At 37.3% G+C, this 20,128-nt stretch overlaps 2 protein-coding genes and 2 long non-coding RNA genes across 4 annotated transcripts; 2 read left to right on the forward strand and 2 right to left on the reverse strand.

Annotated features, from left to right (window-relative positions):
* Window positions 1-1,474: 1,474 nt before the first annotated feature.
* LOC112201579 (60S ribosomal protein L18a-like protein) lies at window positions 1,475-3,573 on the forward strand. Its single transcript, XM_024342487.2, has 4 exons — window positions 1,475-1,864; window positions 2,335-2,410; window positions 3,047-3,167; window positions 3,313-3,573. The coding sequence occupies exons 1-4, from the start codon at window positions 1,660-1,662 to the stop codon at window positions 3,370-3,372; spliced, it is 462 nt and encodes a 153-aa protein (XP_024198255.1). The 5' UTR covers window positions 1,475-1,659; the 3' UTR covers window positions 3,373-3,573.
* A 1,008-nt stretch (window positions 3,574-4,581) lies between these two features.
* Window positions 4,582-6,121, reverse strand: LOC121053068. Its single transcript, XR_005810639.1, has 2 exons — window positions 5,811-6,121; window positions 4,582-5,096 (listed from the first exon to the last, which is right to left on the reverse strand). It is a non-coding gene; the product is annotated as an uncharacterized LOC121053068 (long non-coding RNA).
* Window positions 6,122-15,611: 9,490 nt separating this feature from the next.
* Window positions 15,612-17,208, forward strand: LOC112167026. Its single transcript, XR_002923561.2, has 3 exons — window positions 15,612-15,883; window positions 16,385-16,439; window positions 16,951-17,208. It is a non-coding gene; the product is annotated as an uncharacterized LOC112167026 (long non-coding RNA).
* A 644-nt stretch (window positions 17,209-17,852) lies between these two features.
* On the reverse strand, window positions 17,853-20,056 carry LOC112167025 (chlorophyll a-b binding protein CP26, chloroplastic). Its single transcript, XM_024303980.2, has 6 exons — window positions 19,760-20,056; window positions 19,560-19,644; window positions 19,088-19,138; window positions 18,859-18,979; window positions 18,567-18,701; window positions 17,853-18,356 (listed from the first exon to the last, which is right to left on the reverse strand). Exons 1-6 carry the CDS (start codon window positions 19,971-19,973, stop codon window positions 18,096-18,098), a joined length of 867 nt encoding a protein of 288 aa, XP_024159748.1. The 5' UTR covers window positions 19,974-20,056; the 3' UTR covers window positions 17,853-18,095.
* Between the last annotated feature and the right edge of the window lie 72 nt (window positions 20,057-20,128).

Below are 20,128 nucleotides of genomic sequence, written 5' to 3' on the forward strand. Positions count from 1 at the left end.
TGGAGGTAATCACCGGAGTTAGGTGGTGTGGATGTTGAACGAAGGTGAAATGTAAAGACAAGGAAAGATATGTGTAACTGGCAGATCGCTCTCAATTCATCTCATATGAGCTTTACCAGCAATGCTAGACTTATTTGTTTAGGTCTAAATTGCTGTACGTTCTGTGCTTCTATGGTTTTGTCGATGTCAGCCTTCTCTAGCAAATTAGCCTGTTCATGGCTTCATGCAGACTTTCGTCATATCCATAGCATGAAATTCAAATTACATTACTCGGTAATTTATAGACTATGAAAAATGAGTAAATGAACATAACTCTCCCTTCTCTTTTCGATCTAGATCTTTTCTTGATAATTTATCTAGACAAATAGTCGTAGTCACAGGTCATTATTAGGTTGGCCATTAGGCAAAGACAGATAGGAATAGGAGTATGATACATGAAAACGAAAAAGGACGATAGGTGGATAAACATGGACCTAATTAAAATCGCTCCTCAAAAAATAAAACAATAAATTAATCTGATGAAGAGGATGAAAGAGCAAAAAGTAATAAAAGAAATTACCCCATTGCTCTCTTCTACTGTTTTTTTTTTTTTTTTTTTTTTTTTTTTTTTTGTGAATATTGATATCTTCTGCTCTGTTTTCATTGTTTGCTTCGAGCGGTGGAGAAATTAGTCTTGTAGAAGATTTTTGTATCTTGATCATAAACAATTTTCTTCGGTTTTCATTCAATGTATATAAGATAAATAGTTAAATGTCAGTGAAAAGTTATATAATGACAATTCTAGCCTAAGGCCTTGTTTGGTTCACGGAATGAAATATAATTCCTTTGTTTTTTCTACGAAAAGGAAAATAAAATTTCTCAAAAACTTTCCATTCCAATATTTGGTAACATTAAAAAAATTATCAGGAAAGTTGTTAAAAAGTTTGTAATTAATGCAATAAAATAAAGTGTTGTGAGTTATACAATGAATGAAGGAGGTAAAGTGATTCATTTGGTGTTGGAAGGAACCACTTTTTCTCTTATTTTCCCTTCCTTCTGGAAAGCATTTCATTTCATTTTGTATCCCAAATGCAAGAAGTTCCTTTCCTGATACTTACTTTCTAGGAACCAAACGTAGCATAAAATTAATCAAAGTTGAGATGATTCTTAAAAAAAAAAAAATTAGATAAGTAGTTATATCTAAATGAACAATCAAACCGATTTTTCGATTCAATGAAAACTAAAAAAAGTGAGGTGAATTGAATCTCATTTCAAATAATAGATATTTTTATTTTCATTTTAATTAATTTGATTCGCGATTTGGAGACTAAATTCATTCAAATTAAATGAAATTATCGATCAACGTTAACATACAATAGAAAGAATCTTATTCTCAACGAAATCGCAAACATCTTGTCACTCTACAAATATCTTGAATACACGATCGTCAACAACAATACAAGTTACTAACCAATCTTAACTCCCAATCCTAAAACATGACTCTACTTGCAAAGTTATTTGAGAAGATTTAAGCAACAAAGTGGATATAGAAACGCATTGACTTGTTGACTCATCTGACAGTCCCAATCTGAATCTCTCTCAAGTCTCAACTCCCAAGCCAAAACCCAAATCACTCATACAACAAAAAAGTAGAAACCTTTCACAGAAAGAAAACTAAACATGGGCGGTGGCGAAGACGACAAGAAGAGAGGTATATCCACCAGTGGTCATCCTCCTCCTTCGGCTCCCGAGTATGGAACCTTCCAAGGCGTTGCCAACTATCCTCCTCCACCGCCGCCCGGCGGCTTCCCTCAGCCAGTTCCTCCTCCGGGAGCCACCGACCCACCACCTCCGTACTACCCTCAGGGCTATCAGACCGTTCCCGGTAAATCTCTCATTTTGTATTAGCACAACCACTTTCATGCTTTTGTGAGTTTGTCTTGTAATCAGATCAAAGATTGGATTTTTAAGTATATGTTAAACTGGGATTGACTGTAAATGGATCACAGGATCAGAGAACCTGTTTGTGTTGATTGGGTTGTGATTGATTGACTTACTAGTCACTGCAACAGCGTTAAGATGCTGTTTTTTTATTAGATACTCAAAATGGTACTAAGAGCATGTAATGAATGACTAGATCAGTTATGTAGTGGTATGGTTGGATCGGTTCGGTTCGGTAGTGGTTGTAAAGATCCATATTTCTTTAGTGGGAAGTTTGTTAGTGGGTTGACTTGATTTATATTTGGTTGTTGTTTGCATCCATTTTGTATTTGGTATGTTGATTGGATCTTCATTTGTGATTATGTTTTCTTATTGATAACATAGCTAAAGTGAATATCTTTATTGTTGTTTTAGGTTATGCAGTTGCTGAGGGAAGACCTGTAAGACAGCGGCGCCTGCCTTGTTGTGGTTTGGGTCTCGGCTGGTGCCTGTAAGTTGTTCCGCTAGATGTTTAAATAGATTTGCACTAGATGATAGAAATGACATAGTGCTGTATTTCTTTCCTGTGTTTGGCTCTTATATCCTTGAATGTAAAATTTTTGAATGGACTGGACAACACTGGGGAGGTTCTATGGTGAGATGTGGGCTAAGGGTTCAGTTCTGATCCTCGATCATCTGATATTTTGAACTAGTTTAGTAGTGTTCTTAGGTACTAGAAATCTTAATCGAATAATGGTAAAGATTGATGAAGGTTTCATAATGCTCTAAAGTTACAAAACATAAAAGCTGACATGAAATCGACAACATCAATGAATAGATTATTAATAATATTGAGAAAAATCTTTTCTGCGGAAATGTTCAACTGACACATATGGAACTTTAATAGTATCTTGATGATGATCGGTGATGATAACATAACTATCAGTATTGTTGCGAGACATGACAATTTTAACTATCATTACATTATCATCACTGATCTTGATATGTTGCCTTGGGACCCTTTCCTCACCTTCACACTATTGATTCTGAGGATCTATTCTTTTCACTGCTAGCAAGAACAGAAATCAGTTGCTAGCTAGGATGTGGTTAGGTTGTTAATTGTAACAAAACTCTGCTTCTTTTGCAGGTTTATCATTGGTTTCTTCCTTGCTGCTATTCCATGGTATGTTGGGGTGATTATTCTAGTTTGTTCCAGGAATAGGATGGACTACCGAGAGAAACCAGGATATATCGCTTGCTCAGTTGCCGTGAGTAACTTCATTACCTTTATAATTTGTTACCTATCCTTCATCTAAATCTGATCATTGAGTATGGGCATAGTATTTACTTCATTGCCGTGCTAATTGTGTATTGTTGCCACAAACACTTTTTCTGATACTGGTATATGCGCAGGCTATTCTTGCTACAATTGCTATTGTCCTTGGTGCCACAAAGGGAAGTGATGACTGGTAGTCTCACGGAGAAGAGTTATATAGCTATTGATGCGTATTCAGATTCCTTGAAAGACTATGAGGGGTGTCAATTAGCCTATATACCTAGTGCTTAAACTTGTGGAACTCACTGTAACCTCAAGGATTCATGTTGGTATTGTAATATGTAGCTTAAACTGTGAATGGTGCAATGAAAATGTTAAAAGATGATTATGTTGATATATTGATACTGTTCTTTAATAAATCAGAAAATACACATGATCACAACTTGGGTTGTGTGCCTGAGTTCCAGCTGCTTTAGATAGGATACTTTTGGTAACAGAGCATCAGATTCCTGAAACACCAATTTGTTAAATTGTAGCCCTTTTTGTTCCGCTATGGTTCCTACTCTGCAGTCTGCACCATAAGGAAATGTTGCAAGGATTTGCTTAAATCAATCTTTCCCCGTGGGTCCAAATATAGTTGTGATACACAGTCAAATAGTGTTGGGAATTCAATTATTCTTTTGTTCATACATCGCCGAACATATTTGACCTGTCGAGGATCATATACTATTCACTTTCCCCAGATGTATGAGCTGTCAATGAGCCATGGCAACAGACCGGATAATGCCTCCTTCATTAAGACAAAGTCACCACACCACTTCAAACTAGACACTGGTTGGGCTACGATGCCGACCAAAGGACAAGAAGGTTAGGAGCTAGTACTGTAAACAACAATGGTGCTGTTACAACTTGGAGAATTAAAACCAGAAACTGGACTGTTCAAAGTAAAATTACTTTGAGACCTGTGTTGGTTCTCAGTAAATTTATTTTAGGCCCAAACAACCTGAAGTTGCAGAAAATTGAAGAGTTATCTTCTCTCTTTGTTACTTTTAGCCAGAGTATTGAAGGGGCAAAATAACACAATTATCCGAGTAATCAATGCTTTGCCACCTTTATCACCTGCTTCCACGGTTTCACCACCAGAGTATTAACATCTCTAGAGTTTTAAGATACAAATCGGCAATGCCGATGGTCTCTTTAGAAACTCTTTTACGAAAATGCTGTTTTGGAAATCCTGAAAAACCAGGCCAGGCTTGTGCCGCTTGTTCAAGTTAAAGATCTAAGGCAACCAAGTAAGCCAATGTGTTTGTGCTCTTTTGAGTAGGAGCTTAAGGTATGCATGTCATCATGATCAAATTTCCGATAAAGCTAAACAAGGTTGGTAAGAACGTACACAATTAAAAACAAAACGACTGCAAATAGATTCGTATATAGTAAGGTCAACATGGTGCTTTTACAACTTCAATAAAGAATTAATCCCTCTGAAAACAATAGCTGGACCATTCAAAGTCATATATAGTACGGTCAACTTGGTGCTTTTACAACTTCAATAGAGAATTAATCCCTCTGAAAACAAAAGCTGGACAATTCAAAGTAAAATTACTGTGAGACGTGTTTAAGGCCTCAGTGAATTTATAACCTGAAGTTGCAGCTCATATAGACTCAACCTCACACGTCTCTGAAGCTCTTGGAAACATACGTAAATTCCTCTGCAACTCCTTTGCTTCTCCACAATTATTCCTTAACGTAGAGATGGTCATCGTCCTCAAAACTTCACTATTCTTCAACGAGTACTTCACGACTTACATCTCTTCCGGATGTCCTTGTGCAAATAGTGTTCAGCTTTGACATTAAACAAAGAGGCACAGCTTGTAGAGTTTCGAATGGATTCTCCGAGCATTGTTGAGTAGTACAGTCACAGCTGTCAAACTGATGATGATTAATTCATAGAATGAACAAAACCTGAATTGTTAAGAGCTGTATATTTATATCATATTGTATAAGTAGGCACGCATGCACCATCTCTGTTCAGCTTTACTATGAATCTATTTGCAATAGTATATTTTCTTATCACCTTGTCAAGCCTTCTTTTTAATTACTTAGATGGCAACATAAGGATTGACCAAGTGAAATGGTGATTGAAAAGATAATTGTGTATAATATATACAAAACTTACCTCCTCTGGTAAATCATGGATTCGGTGAGCATTTCAGAACCATATTCCATGGTCTAATGCAGCAGAAGGTCCCATATGAAATCAAAAGGCTATCCAGTATATAGAGAATTGGGAATGATTGACATGGATGAATTTAGGGCAATCTTTAGGTTGTTTATATTGGCAAATTGAGAGAATTCTAGAACAAGCGTTGCTGGAAAGTAGAATGGGTTTCCTTATATGCTTTAAATTGGTTGGTGAAAAACAACGGGGTCACAAATCAAATGTATGGTCATCGGTTTTGAACTTTTAGTAAGGATGTAAACCTGATCGCTAATGACCATGAATCTTGTAGTTACAAATCAAATCTGTGTGGTCATCGGTTTTGATAAGAACGTAAACTTTTTTTTTTTGAGATGAATGGTGTCAAACTTTATTAAAAAGAAGTAGCTAGTGATTACAAAGTTCATGAGTAATTACCTTATGAAGAAAAGAAGGAACAAAAGAATAAAAGGAAGCTTGGCCCGTAGCAGATGCCTGTGCAGCCATTAGATTCGCTGCCTTATTTGCATCTCTTCTTGTATGCACTATCCGAACATTAGCTAAGAATGTAAACTTGGTCGCTAATGAACATGAATATTGTGGTTACTCACCCTTGGCGAATAAAATGTGGTTGAGATTAAAACACTTCTTGTCCGGTAACGTTTTTAAAAATGATTTTTCAAAAACCAATTTTGAAAATAAAAACAAGAAAACAAGATTGGATTTTTGAGATCCAAAAATGTGTCCGGTAGCTTATTCCGAAAACAATTTTCAAAAACGAGAGAAGATTGCGACTAGAGATGAGAGAGAGACCTGAGCAGAAGATAGCGACTTGAGAATATGGAAGAAGAGAGCACATTCTTTTTTTCTTTGTTTTGGAAGATATATCTCCGTGTTTTCTAAAATATGAGAATGAAAATGTGAAAACGTCTATTTGTCGTTTTCCTGTTTTACGAGTAAAATAAAAAATTATTTTCAAAAATTATTTTCTGCATTTTTGAAAACAGAACAACGAACGCATTTTCAAGCCATTTTCATTTTATAAAATGAAAAAGATGACTTGAAAACCTTACCGAACGCCACCTTAATAATCTTTAGGTTATTTATATAGGCAAAATGAGACAATTCGAGAACAAGCGTTTCTGGAAAGTAGAATGGGTTTTCTTATATGCTTTAAATTGGTTGATGAAACACAATGGGGTCACACATCAAATGTATGGTCATCGGTTTTGAACTTTTAATAAGGATGTAAACCTGATCGCTAATGACCATGAATCTTGTAGTTACTCACCCTTGACGAATAATATATGGTTGAGATTAAAATACTTAATAACCTTTATGTTGTTCATATAGGCAAATTGAGACAATATGAGAACAAACAATTCTAGAAAGTAGAATGGGTTGGTGAAAAACAACGGGTCACAAATCAAATCTGTGGTCATCGGTTTTAATAAGGATGTAAACTCGGTCACTAATACCATGAATCTTGTGGTTACTCACTCTTGGCGAATAATATATGGTTGAGATTAAAACACTTAATAATCTTTAGGTTGTTTATATAGGCAAATTGAGACAATTCAAGAACAAGCATTTCTGGAAAGTAGAATAGGTTTTCTTATATGCTTTAAATTGGTTGGTGAAAAACAATGGGGTTACAAATCAAATCTGTATGGTCATCGGTTTTGATAAGGATATAAACCTGGTCGCTAATGACCATGAATCTTGTTGTTACCCACCCTTGACGAATAATATATGGTCGAGATTAAAACACTTAATAATCTTTGGGTCGTTTATATAGGCAAATTGAGACAATTCAAGAACAAGCGTTTCTGGAAAGTAGAATGGATTTTCTTATATGCTTTAAATTGGTTGGTGAAAAACAACGGGGTAACAAATCAAATCTGTGTGGTCATCGGTTTTGATAAGGATGTAACCCTGGTCGCTAATGACCATGAATCTTGTGGTTGCTTTTCATTTTTTATTTTATTTTGAGGATTGACTTTATTGTTCACTATCAATAAAGTATTTAAATTTTTCAGGGTTACTTTCGTAAAAAAATTCAATTTTGGGTGACAAGCCCTCTTTTCTTAATAATAGTATAGACATTAATTAATTTTTTTTTTCTTTTAATATTTGGAAGTTGAGATCTATATTTGGGAAAATGGTATGTTATGCTCGCCTAAGTGTCAGTTTAAGGAACTATGAGGAACAAATGAATTTAGCCATATGTTTTAAGTTTAGAGTAATGTGAACCACATTTTGGTATACCACCTAGAGCTTATCTTATGTGGCAACATATCTGACATTGTCATATCATTTAATGAAAGTTTATAATTCGTGAATGATTATACCATATCGATCTGCTGCCACAAAAGATGGGCTTTAGGTGGTACACCAAAAGGTGGTTCACCTAGCATTACTCTAAATTTAAAATTGAAATTATATATAACTTAAAACTGTGCATTTATTTTCAGCTATTAGATTCACTTATCCCTCATAGTACCTGAAAAACTATCTCTCAAGTGAACAATACTCTCTTAATAATAGTGTAGAGTTGAAGTTGAGTTTAATATTTTTAGGCCAAACACATGAAGATGTACTTCAATGATGTTCACAAAAATGGTGGTCGGGTCTATTTCGTTGCTATTTTTATTGTAAATTTAGCTAATTTTATCAATCTTTTTTAGGGAATGTCATCTATAGAAGTTTACTGTCTTTTTACCGTGTTACTACAACTTTTGATGGCTATAACATTACTTTTTAAAGAAAAATAAGCACGTAAATGAAAAATATCCCTAACGTGAAATATTATGACTAGAATGAGAAAAAAGTTAATAGTAAATTGGTTTTTTTGTTTTTTTTGGAAAGAATGGATGATGCGACTTCCCTCAAGCATTAATTAATGAAACTGTTGAACACAAGAGGGGCATGGAGCCTAAACCCCTGATTACAATAAGCATTTAGAGGACATCCCGAAATAATATCAGAAGTCTCTACAAAATACATGTATTCAAACAAGCACCAATTAGCAAATTAAGAGTGCACTACTGGCTACTCCATTTTCTTTGACAGAGCAATGACATACCAGAAAGATAACCCGACTACAATGAAGTATAATTACCAAAATCACAGCTTTTCCACTATGTTACCTCCGGAAAATAAATCCGACCACTCAATTTCATCCTGCGACAAGGAGGCTGCAACCATTTAACAATGAATCGTCACTTCGTTAGGCTAGACAGGGCACTTAGAGTGCATACACAGGCATTTAACCCGACTAACCCTACAAAATATATGTTGGGTCGACTTATTTCACGTCAAAGGCGAGACAACACTAACCAACTAAAACAAATAAAACTAAAACAGAGATCAAAATTACCAGCCCAATGTGACAAACTTAGACCTAGAGTAAAACCCCAGGCCCAAGCCACACCAAGCCCAGGATAGTCCCAACATCGGATAATGGCCAATAGAGCCCAAACCTTGATTCCAGCCTGATACGACTTGGGCATAGTTGTCTCAACCACCATCGCGTCTCCCAGATCAGCACGCAGTCGCCTCTTTCAGACCCCGACTACTGTCAACTCATCATCTCCATCACAGTTCCGACAGATCTCCTCCTCCACCATCACAACCCCAAACCACGAGGGTTTGATACGAGGAACTGCCATCTCCGGTAGAGATCCAGTACCAAGCCTCTCATCGACGCCGACCGCTACAAGATTCGATCGGATCCGCCTACAAACCGAAGCTCCAGATCAGATGCGAACGCCGGCCACGCAACCGGTCACCTTCTTCAGCCATGAACCTTCCTTCTGTGCCTCCGTCACTTTCAACTGGAACCCAGGCAAGAGCAAACCTTTCAGCCATAAACTTCGATTACCAGACCAACCTCCTACACCAACATTCCGTCCGGCCACACTCGACGTATGTCGGCGAGGCCAAAGGCTTGCTCCCACTCCACGACACAGCCGGACGAGAACCAGTAAAACCAGCTATAAGTTTTCTAGGGTTTAGGCACGTGGAGCGCATACAAGTTGAAAAGTTTAAGTATTGGCTTGTTTAGTAAATTATTATTGGAAATAATATAATTAACTTTTTTTTTAGAATTATTTGGTATAGGAGGAAACCTTATTTTCTCTAGCAGCGCTCGTTCTCATGCTAACATTATCGCCGCCTTCTTGTGTCCACGATGAACAAGGTGGCCAGCTTCGAATCTCAAGACTTTTAGGTCTGATCCTCTTCCTACCATTTGACAGCGGTGTCATGGGTTATGGCGGTAGTGGTGTTGCAACCGCCAATTCAGAGCTATTGGGTTGGGGCCTAAAATATCTAGGGCTAGGGATTGTGGGGTCCATTAGGGGGTCTAACGATTTTGGGCTCAACAATTTTGATGTTGGGGTCCTATGCCGATTAGGCGCAAGGTTTTGAAGAGAAATGTTGGTGAGGATAGGCACTCCAACCCTAAGGGGAATCGAAGGAGATAGTGCTTGCCTAAGGTTTAGTCTTGGTTTAGTCTATCCTACTTGAAGATCTTCTATGAGTCTTCTTAGAAATGTTGCACAATATGTGTACTACAATTGCGTGCTCAGCGCATATTAAGTAACAACCTATATTTTCCTTTGAAGGCGAAGTTTCTTTTGTTAGTTTTGGGCTCTTGTGCTTTAATGTTTGTTGGAGTAGTTTATGTACCAAAGTAGGTGTAGACCTATGTCTTGTATTGGTGTATGTACTATTCCAGCCTTTGAGGTTGTTTTCATTTATCTAATGAACCGTTTTACCCTTAAAAAATAGCTATAGATGAGTTCAAATCTTTAACGGAGAGTGAAACATTGGATAAGTAAATTACCAAATGAAATTCTTAGTCACATGTTTTTTTTTTTTTTTTTTTAAACAAAATATGTTGTGAGGACCAGCATTTTGTGCATAAGATGGAAGAAAATATACTAATTAGCACTCGTTTTGTGTATATGACATTTCTTGATCTCCAACAATAAGTTGGTGGAGGTCTAAATTTCGAATCTTTCTGCCCTCCCAAGTAAACAAAAATCCATGACTATATATACGTGCGCGCGCGCTATTCTAGACTTCAATGACAAAAAGTACTTTCCTTACATAATTCAAACATTAAGATTGTCTATGTAGTTATGTTGAGGATTTCTTTCACATTGAGAGCTGGATTTGCACAAAGCTAAATGTGTAATGTTATTGAGCTTGATCTCTATATTCTTTTATATTTTTGAAACCAGGCCAGTACGACTGTTCTCAAGCCTTAATCATTAATGAAAGTGCAAATTATAATCCTGAGATAATTATGAGAGTTTGTACAAAAAGTATGTATTCTAACATGCATAATTAGCGAAGAATGTACTTTTCGCAACTCTATTCGCTTTACAAAGGTGGTAACATACCGAAAAGTAAATGCTTACTCGAAACCATAATATACTAATAAGATCAGCTTTTTCACTATGTAGCCACCGAAAAAAAACAAATCCATTGACACTTAGTTTTATTCTGTCACTAGGAGGTTGTAACCATTTGACAAAGTAAGGAATTCACAGCCTAATTAGGGCACACAAGGTGCGTATTCTGCCATAGAGCCCACATCACCTTACCACAACTCAGTAGAGGCCGACTTAATTAAAGCCATATCATACTAAAAGTAAAAACATAAATAAATAAAAACAGTAAAGACAATACTTCACCCCAATTTGGGCCCAAAGTATGAGTTCAGGACCACAAACTATCCAACATATTGTTGAGAAAATAACCCATTGGGCCAGCCCACCCCTTTGGTATCGCAACCGCTATAGTCAAACAACCATCACCCGTGAACAATTACTAACAACACCCACTCTACCCGATCTGGAGCATTTCTCTCCAACCATAACCACCTACGCTTTTCCATCTCCGAACTAGATCAAATCTGCAACCAGATCCAAAACAACTTGATATGGAGACTTTTCTTATCCATGCTCCTCTAGACTTCAAGATCTGAGTATCGATGAACAATAGGAGAAGACGTGGTGAAATTGAACATCATTGAGCCTCAGCTTAGAATATTTAAAATAAAAAAATAAGGAAGTGCAGTGAAACTGAAATTGAAATTGAAAGTGAAGATGAAGAATTGAAGTATATATTAGTTACGTGGTAATTTAAGGAATTGAAAGGTAGAAGGCTAGAGCTACAAAATGATTGCAAAATGATGATTTAGAAGATATTGGTTATAGAATTTACCTCTGATAAATCAATGATTCGATGAGTAATTTAGAAACATAATCTGATTCTTTGGTCTTAGCAACATTTTCCTATACAATGCCCCAAAAGATTTGGCAAGTCCCTTTATGAAATTCAAAACCTATCTAACTGAATAAAGAATTGAGAAGTATATAAGATCTGTGCACAAATGAATGTGACTTGTCTTTAGGTCATTTTTATAGGCGAACTGAGAGGGTTCTAGAACCAATGGTTTTGGAAGTAAAAAAGGGTGTTCTATATACTTTGAATTGGTTGATAAATTAAAAACAAAGGGTGACATTGGTTTTGACACATTCATGTATTTATTTCTTTAAGAAGAAATAAAGACTTCATGGGATAAGAGAAAGCGTCTCCGAGCTTCTTGGAGCGACTTTGGATTCTAAACTTAGGTTTCGACTGGCAGCAGCGTTATTCCTTTAGGTAAGGCGGTGTCAGTGGAGCGGCAAGGTACGATGGCTGAGCGCAGCGGTCCTCAACGTTGATCGTGGGTTGCGGCAAGAGGTTTCTGATTGGAGGCCTCTCTAACCATGTTTTTTCTGGGTTTGAGTCAACCCTTGAGTGTCCTGCTGCGTTAGCGGCGATTGTTCTCTGATCTCTGTCAGATTTAGTAGCCGAGGGTCATTCTGGGTGGCTGGTTTCGATAGGTTTGGAGGAGGTGGGTCGAGGGCAACTTCGATCTCCTTGGTTTTGGCCGATGTGTTGGTGATTAGAATTTGCAGAGTTGCGTCATTGAGTCGCCGGAGGCAGCATCGAATCGCTGGTTGGTTTACAAGTGCTCAGATTGTAGAGCGTCTATTTTGTAATATTTGCAGGATTGATTTGACTGGTAGTTCTAGTTTTATGTTGCACCGGTTTGGAGAGGCCACTGATGCTGTGGCGAGGAAGGCCACTGGAGGTCTGGTCGGCGGCAGCGGCATCAATGGCTGCGTGGCAGAGAATGGCCTGTGCCTTTGCTAGGGTTGCTCATGTTTGAGCTTTGACTGTTGGGCCTGAGCTTCGATATGGGTTTCTTGGGCTAGATCAATGGGCTTTAGAGAAAGGTGTCCTACCACCCTCATTTATCACTTACTGATGACTGATGAGGGTGGGTCTGGCCTAAGAGGTGGACCTTCTTGGGCAGTTGGGTCGTGCAATGGTCCAGGACCAATTGTTGCCAGATCAAGACTGCTACGAGAGTTGGTAATTATCTGGAATAAGATTGGCGCAAGCCTTTGTGAGTTTGGATAAGCTTCTATGAGTCTTCTATGACATTTCTAGTTTCTTGCTTGTACCACAATTGCGTGATTGGCAAGAGAGAGCTAGTTGAATGATTTCCTTTCTGTAGAGGACGTGGTTTATTCATTCTTAGATAGGCTTGCTTAAAAGCGAGCATTCCAGAGATTTAATGATCTGCTTTAACTTAGATAGGTTTGTTCGGATTTTCTTTCGAGTTTTGCTTATGTAAGTTATGGTAGACTCTAGCATTTGGCTGTTGATCTAATGAATTCAACTTCTGTTTCAAAAAAAAAGAAAAAAAAAGAAGAAGAAGAAATAGATATTTCATTATAGGATGGTTCTACTTAGACCTCCTAATTTGCTCTTTGGATCTCCCATCCCAATTTTTTTCAACAAACTTCCTATTTTGTCTTTGTTTGTATTTTAATTTTAATTTTTTTTTATACCTCCTATTATGATACGTGCAGTTCCTTTGAACATCAATTTTTTTTATCTTTGTCCAGTAAGGAACTATATACATAGAGAGGAGAGGAAGGATTAATATATGACCACACTACCAACTTTAAAGTCTAAATTCTATACATGGCGTGGAGGGCCATTGACATGTTTGTCAAAAGGGATAAATACAGGCATACAACAGAGTATTTAATTGAGAACTACAAGTGCAATTGTGTTAGAGTACAGAAGAAGGGCCAAGTTGGAGGCTACGTTCTCAACCCAAAAACCCACAAAAATTTCTGGGTTCTTGCATAATTTAAAACCACATGCACATCTCAAGTGATGTAATCTGTTCTTTATTCATCCTACTTTTTCTCTTTAATTTCTCATGGCTACGGAGTTATGAAGTGCATCACAAATTTTGAATAAAAAAAATAAAAACTCTATGATTCATATTTGTCAATTGGCTAAGAACAATTGCGAAGAAAGAGAGTGTTTTTAGAATAATGACTCTTGCGTATCGATGACATTCATTCTATATATTCAGTTTTTTTTTTTTAATAAAAGAAGGTTAAAAACTTAAAATAGGGATTAAATTTTGACAAAAATTTTGATAGGTTCAAATAGCAAATTAGGAGGTCTGAATAGAACCACCCTTCATTATATCAAAAAGTCAGAACATATCTCTATGTACTTGTACTTAGTTTTGACAGATTCATGTATTTAAATCAAATTTAGAGCATTAATTAGTATTTGCTAAAAATTCCAATCCTTCTTGAGGATCATTTTCTCTTTCTGGCAAGTAGGTTACCGTAATTGTGCTTGGCTGCCATATGTGAACAATAAATTTTGCCAAATATTGAAAACATTATGAAACAAACATAAATAAGAAGTAATTTATTGTATTTCCAAAAAAATAATATCATATTATAGAAAGCAATAATATACGGGGTTGAAAATAATTGTTGACCTTAATTAAGACCTAAGATTTGATTCCTCACTACTAGAATTTTGTTCATAGACATCACCTAATTTAAATCGGTCAAACTTGCACATGATGTAAAAAGTAAGTTGACATCGTTTTAGAAAAATACCGATTTAAACCTATATCATTAACATCAGTTCTTAAAATGACCGATGTTAAAATTTTTGTTTTAAAATTTGCAGGAACCCAATTTTCGTAAACTCTAAACAAAAACAATCAGATCCTCAACAATTGAAAACATGGAAGAACGAAAAAGAAAAAAAGGGGGTGGGTTTAGAAATTCATACACCGATCAGAGATGAGAAGCCAGTCGTGCCGAATCACCGCCTCTCTCTTGCAGTCGCCGAGCTTCGATTCGAGAGAGTAAGATGCAATGGTGCCTTTTAGAACGGCCTGGATGATGTTAGCATCCTCCTCAAAGCACAATACGGCTCAGGGTCGGCATCGACGTTGTCGTCGGGGGAGGGCAGCAGCGGGAGTCGATGAGGTCAGCAGCAGGAGCCAATGAGGTCGTCATCGTCGTCCCAGGCGTCGTAGCAGCGGGAGTCGTGAGATGAAGGACTGAACAAAGTGGATGCTGAAGAAGCAGAGGAGGTAGATGAAGGAGGCGATGAGGGTAACGATGGCGGCGAGTTTCAGTGAGGAAGAGAAGAAGCTCAAGTTTGGAAGGAGCTCGAGACTGAGCTTAGGGTTCCTGTTTTAGTTTTGGGGTAACCCATACCCAAACTTGAGCTCCTTGTCAGCATCACAAACCTCCTCCTTCATCTTTATCCTCGCTGCTGTGACGGTTGGGCTAGTAAAAAAAATGACGCCTTCAGAACTAAAAGTTTTTCAATTCATGGTTGTTCTCTGTAGGAAAGGGCACTGGGTCAGACTGATCATTTAAGGTACTCTCTTTGTTGCTTTAAAGCTTTGAATTTGATAATGTAATTAAAATTATTTTGAATTTTTCTGGTTATTTTATTGTTAGAGTGATTGGATGGTGATGTTGCTTCGTTGTTTCACTTCTGTTGCCAATTTCATTGGTAAGCAATGCTAGAGGTTAAGCTTAGAATGGTGTAGTTAAATTCAAGTTTAGTTCTTTCTGGGCAATGATAATCTGTAAACTATGAACATGGATAAATAATCACAGAACACCCTTGTAAAATACACTGATAAAGAAACAGAAGGGATGGATGATTCCACAAATGTCTGAAAGTGATATATGTTTTCTTTTCTCAATTCGATGCTAACTGTGTAGATATGATCATTAATTCTTAATCTGGCATTTGGATAATCCAGACAGGCTTCTGGACTGAATACTAGATTTGTTGATGTCGTATGTTAGTTGGAGTGAGTAGTAACTGCTCTTCTCTTCCCTCTTGAATTCATAAGATTTGGGAATGTTTCTGATTCGGATTTGATTGATATGCTATCGATGCATTTATATGTATTTGCTATATGATTTGGCAGTAGTGGTATCATGGGAGTTGTATGATTTTAAGGACCACTTCTAATCTCCTTGGCATGTTTCTTGCTTTTACTTTTTCCCCTTTCTTTCTAATTCTCTTGGTTTCATATTTCAGGTTGTACATCTTGGAAAACAGGATTAACTCGGGATAAGGCTAAAATGCTGGTAATTTATCTCTTACTCTCTTTCTTTTATAGGTTTTTGCTTGGTCAAGTTGAAGAGTTGACATGTGGTTGTTAATACCAGTCCAAGTGAAGGCACTTCTCAGGTTTGCTAAGTAGAAGAAACCAATGCATGCTCTAGCCCAAGATTCCATAGCCTTATAGTTATAGGTTTGTTATTGGTGATTCATTTCAAATATAATGAACACTGTAAAAGCAGTTTGCGCTTACCCTATAAGAAAGTGACTAGCTATGCTAAGAATGAAATAAAAAAAGAAATGTGAAGTGTATAGGAACCATTGTTTGTTTATTATTCCACTTAATTTTAGTTTCACTTTCACTAAACATACTCTGTTGTAAGTGTCTTTTTGTGCTATACATGTAGTAGATAGATCCATTAGTAGAACTACAAATTGCATGTTATCCACATGTTTTTCTATAAGTCGAAATGCCTCTTGCCATTTTCTTACTACAATAATGTTTATTTCCATGACCTTATTGACAGGGACTTTATATGAGGGCAATAGAGTTGCTGAAAGCTCGAGCATTTGAGGTGGAAGGTATGTTAATTTTGTAGTTTGTGGCATATATTGTTTTCCCCTAGGAGAAGCAAAGGTAGATAAGTTTGGTATTGTAAGTGGCATCACACTGACATGTATACTGTTTTTGAATAAATTGGGTCAATGAACTTAAATGTAAGTCCTTCCTACTTTTACAGTACATATAACTTAGACTTATGCATATGAATCATATTCTTCACCCGGTTATCAAGGTTTCATTACACATTTGTTCCTTTGTACGTGCTTGGCCAATATAGTATGCATTTTATTTTTTTCATTTGAAGTGGATTAATGGGCTGTGTAATGTGCATTTCTGGATTGGTCATATTAGTTATCCATGCACCACATTTTGATATCAGACATTCATTTTATGTCATAATCCTTTTCCTCTCTATTCTTCATATTTAATCTTATATTTTAAGAATTGGCCAATTTGGGATGACTGCGTAGTATTTACACACAGCTCTTAACAAATCTCTTTAATAGCGTTCATTGTTTAAATGACCATCAGGTTGAAAGCTATGCCTCTACTACTGAACAATGCTTGGAGAATCCATTGGAAACTCCAGAAGCTGTACCTCTTTGTTTAACGTCAAAATTGAAAACTATCGCCATAATCAGATTCAAAGGACACCGAGAAGAGATGGAAGTCCTAAAGTACTTCTTAAAGAATAGTCTAGCTTTGAAGACGATGACCATCTCTACGGTAAGGAATTGTGGAGATGCAAAGCAGGTGCAGAAGAATTTACATATGTTTCCAAGAGGTTCGGATACTTGTCAGGTTGAGTTTAGATGAGCTGCAACTTCAGGTTATACCGAGGCCTAAAACAAGTCTCTATTGAAGTTTTTGTTTTCAGAGGATTAATTCTGTATTGAAGTTGTAAAAGGACCATCTTGACCTTATCTATTTGCAGTCGTTTTGTTTTTAATTGTGTAAATTAGGTTATCGGAAATTTGATCATGATGACATGCTTACCTTAAGCTTCCATACTCGAAGGCACAAACACATTGGCTTACTTGGTTGCCTTGGATCTTTAACTTGAACAAGCCTGGCCTGGTTTTTCATGATTGCTGTTTGGAATTTTCGTAACAGAATTTCTAAAGAGACCATAGCATTGCCTATTTGCATCTCAACAGAACCTCAAGACTCTAGAGATGTTAATACTCTGGTGGTGAAACCGTGGAAGCAGGCGATAAAAGTGGCAAAGCATTGATTGCTCGGATAATTGAGTTATTTTGCTCTTCAATACTCTGGCTAAACGTACCAAAGAGAGAAGATAATTGTTCAATTATCTTATAACACTGCTTGAACTTGTTAAAGCCAGTATGGTCTTGAGGATTGATGTTGGATACTGTGATATATACTTATATAGCTCAAACTGCATGTGAACTAGTGCAATGAAAATGGTAAAAGATGATTATGTTGATGCATGGTTGGATTGATAGTGCTCAGGAATTACATATGTAAACAGCACTAGCCCTACGACAGTGCACCCGTAGGTTATATATATAGCTAGGTCTCTAGCTATATATATTTGAACAGAGTTGCAATTTCATTCATGGATTAAGGTTAAATGCCTTAAGAAAGACTCAATGTGATATACAATGCATTTGAATTTTGATTGGTGGAGCAAGAGAGCAAGAGAAAATTTGAAATCACAGGGTTGGGGCTCTTTCAACATTTCCAGAGATCACAGTAAGCAAGTTGTTGCCAAAAGGATCACTGAGATGCTTAGATAGGTTTTCAACAGGACCTTCTCCGGTCACATAAGCTTGGATGAAGAAACCGAGCATGGAAAACATGGCCAGTCTACCGTTCTTAATCTCCTTCACCTTTAAAAGTGCAGCCTGGTCGGGATCCTTTGCGAGCCCCAATGGGTCAAATGGACCACCTGGGTGAAGCTTGTCCTCCAAATCCTACCAGGAGAATAACACAACAATAAGATTTGATTGAAGGCCACAGGTAAGTAAACAATAACCAGACCAACTTATTTTCTGATTCTGATATGCTTGTCTTGAACACCGAAATAGTTGGACTAACATTCAAGAGATGCAACATCCTGTTCTTGGTTTGAAGAGAATAATTGATTTAGATAAGGGTAAGTACTAAATGTTTTAGTAACATACCAAACCATTTGTGAGTCTGTAGTATTCTGCTCCTCCAAGAAGAACGACCTCAGCAATAACAGCAACAGCCAGGTTAATAGGTATGCTCTTGCCAAAGTAGTTCAATGTGTTCCCATCAAGGAGTAGAGCTCCAGTCTGCGTTCATGTCATGTATACAAAAGTCATGATTTAAGTTGGTACACTTGATTAATGAGATTGTCATCAAATTGTTTCTAACTTCATCTTAATTAGTCCTAGTACTTGAGAATTAAAAACTGAGAATCTACATGCAGATTTCTAATTCAGAGCCAACCTTGAACCAAACGGCTTCAGGCCCGCAGTTAGCACCAAATTTGTTGAAGGCCTCTGGGATGATGAACCCAGCTGCACCAAGCATAGCCCAACGAGCATGGATCAACTCATATGCTTGGTATCTGCAATCAAATAGAGTAGTCCTCATAAATTAAACTGTTCTATTTATAGATTACATATAACAAACTCTTAAGGACAGAAAGACAGAGGATAAGTATAGTGTTACATACTTGCTGAAGTTTTCTGGCTTCTTGCTTAGACCAAAAGGATCATAACCATAACTGCATATATCCACAGTTGCACAAACGTTATAACAACAAGACAATCCAAGATATATTACAGATTTATTCATAGACTAAATAGTACATTTATTCAAGTTAGTTTTATGGTTTAACTTTAACATAGCTTAATTACAGATGAAGGGGCCGGGTTCGTTTTCGGTACATTAGTGTATCGATACATTAAGTAGACTAGTTCGATACACAAAAGTAGACCAGCTCCATGCATTCATAGACTAGTTTGGCTAGATCTCGAGCTAGTATACAACTATAAGGAGCTGGTCATTTGCTTCAAGGAGTTAATCTACCATGATGAACAGTACATTTCTTTGATCATAATTATATGGTTTACCCTTCACATAGCCAGCGATACTTAAAAAGAAATAAAGATAACAGATTCACAAAGTAGCCAGTAGAATCTTACTCTCCGGGAACTTCTCCGGTCAAGTACTCTGGGATCTCCGATCGGTCCAAGAGCCCCGAAGGCAAGTAAATTCTTCTTTCAGGACCTGAAACAAACAAACCCCCATAATGTGCATTGTCGTCAATTACCGTTACACCAACCAAACCAAAACCATAGTGATTATATATGTTTGAAGTGAAGTGTGTTCATAGAGTACTTACCATACCACTTTGAGAGCTCATCGCTCTCGGGAGCAGCGGCTACCTTGGCCTTGGGAGGTGCAGCCTTCTTCTTTCCGAAAAGAGCGACGGTCTTGAAGGTGGCTGGGGTGGTGGCTGTGGGAGCTGACCGGGCTGCGCCGCTGAAGTTGCTCTTGCTCAAGGGAGTTCCGAGCAACTCCGACATACCAACCGGCGATGTTGCAAGAGAAGCCATTTGATGAACTGAGTGGAGTGTTGAAGCTGCAAGTGATAGCAAGGTTGTGGTGGTACGTGACTAAGTGTTAGTAGTGGAAACTATGGGGCTGAGAAACGTTATGCTATAAGCTTGAGCTGGTGGATGTGGACCTGCCACCTTGGATTTCTTGTCCG

The sequence above is a fragment of the Rosa chinensis genome, chromosome 5 (assembly GCF_002994745.2).
Source record: "Rosa chinensis cultivar Old Blush chromosome 5, RchiOBHm-V2, whole genome shotgun sequence".
NCBI classification, from domain to species: domain Eukaryota; kingdom Viridiplantae; phylum Streptophyta; class Magnoliopsida; order Rosales; family Rosaceae; genus Rosa; species Rosa chinensis.

What these genes read in the sequence shown, in the direction of transcription:
- LOC112201579 (XM_024342487.2), top strand. Translation starts at nt 1,660, where the DNA reads ATGGGCGGTGGCGAAGACGACAAGAAGAGAGGTATATCCACCAGTGGT. An exon ending in GGGCTATCAGACCGTTCCCG is followed by an intron (nt 1,865 to 2,334) that starts GTAAATCTCTCA and finishes TTGTTGTTTTAG; the next exon opens with GTTATGCAGTTGCTGAGGGA. An exon ending in TTGGGTCTCGGCTGGTGCCT is followed by an intron (nt 2,411 to 3,046) that starts GTAAGTTGTTCC and finishes CTTCTTTTGCAG; the next exon opens with GTTTATCATTGGTTTCTTCC.
- LOC112167025 (XM_024303980.2), bottom strand. Translation starts at nt 19,973, where the DNA reads ATGGCTTCTCTTGCAACATCGCCGGTTGGTATGTCGGAGTTGCTCGGA. An exon ending in AAGCCAGAAAACTTCAGCAA is followed by an intron (nt 18,980 to 19,087) that starts GTATGTAACACT and finishes ATTTGATTGCAG; the next exon opens with ATACCAAGCATATGAGTTGA. An exon ending in CTGAAGCCGTTTGGTTCAAG is followed by an intron (nt 18,702 to 18,858) that starts GTTGGCTCTGAA and finishes ACATGAACGCAG; the next exon opens with ACTGGAGCTCTACTCCTTGA.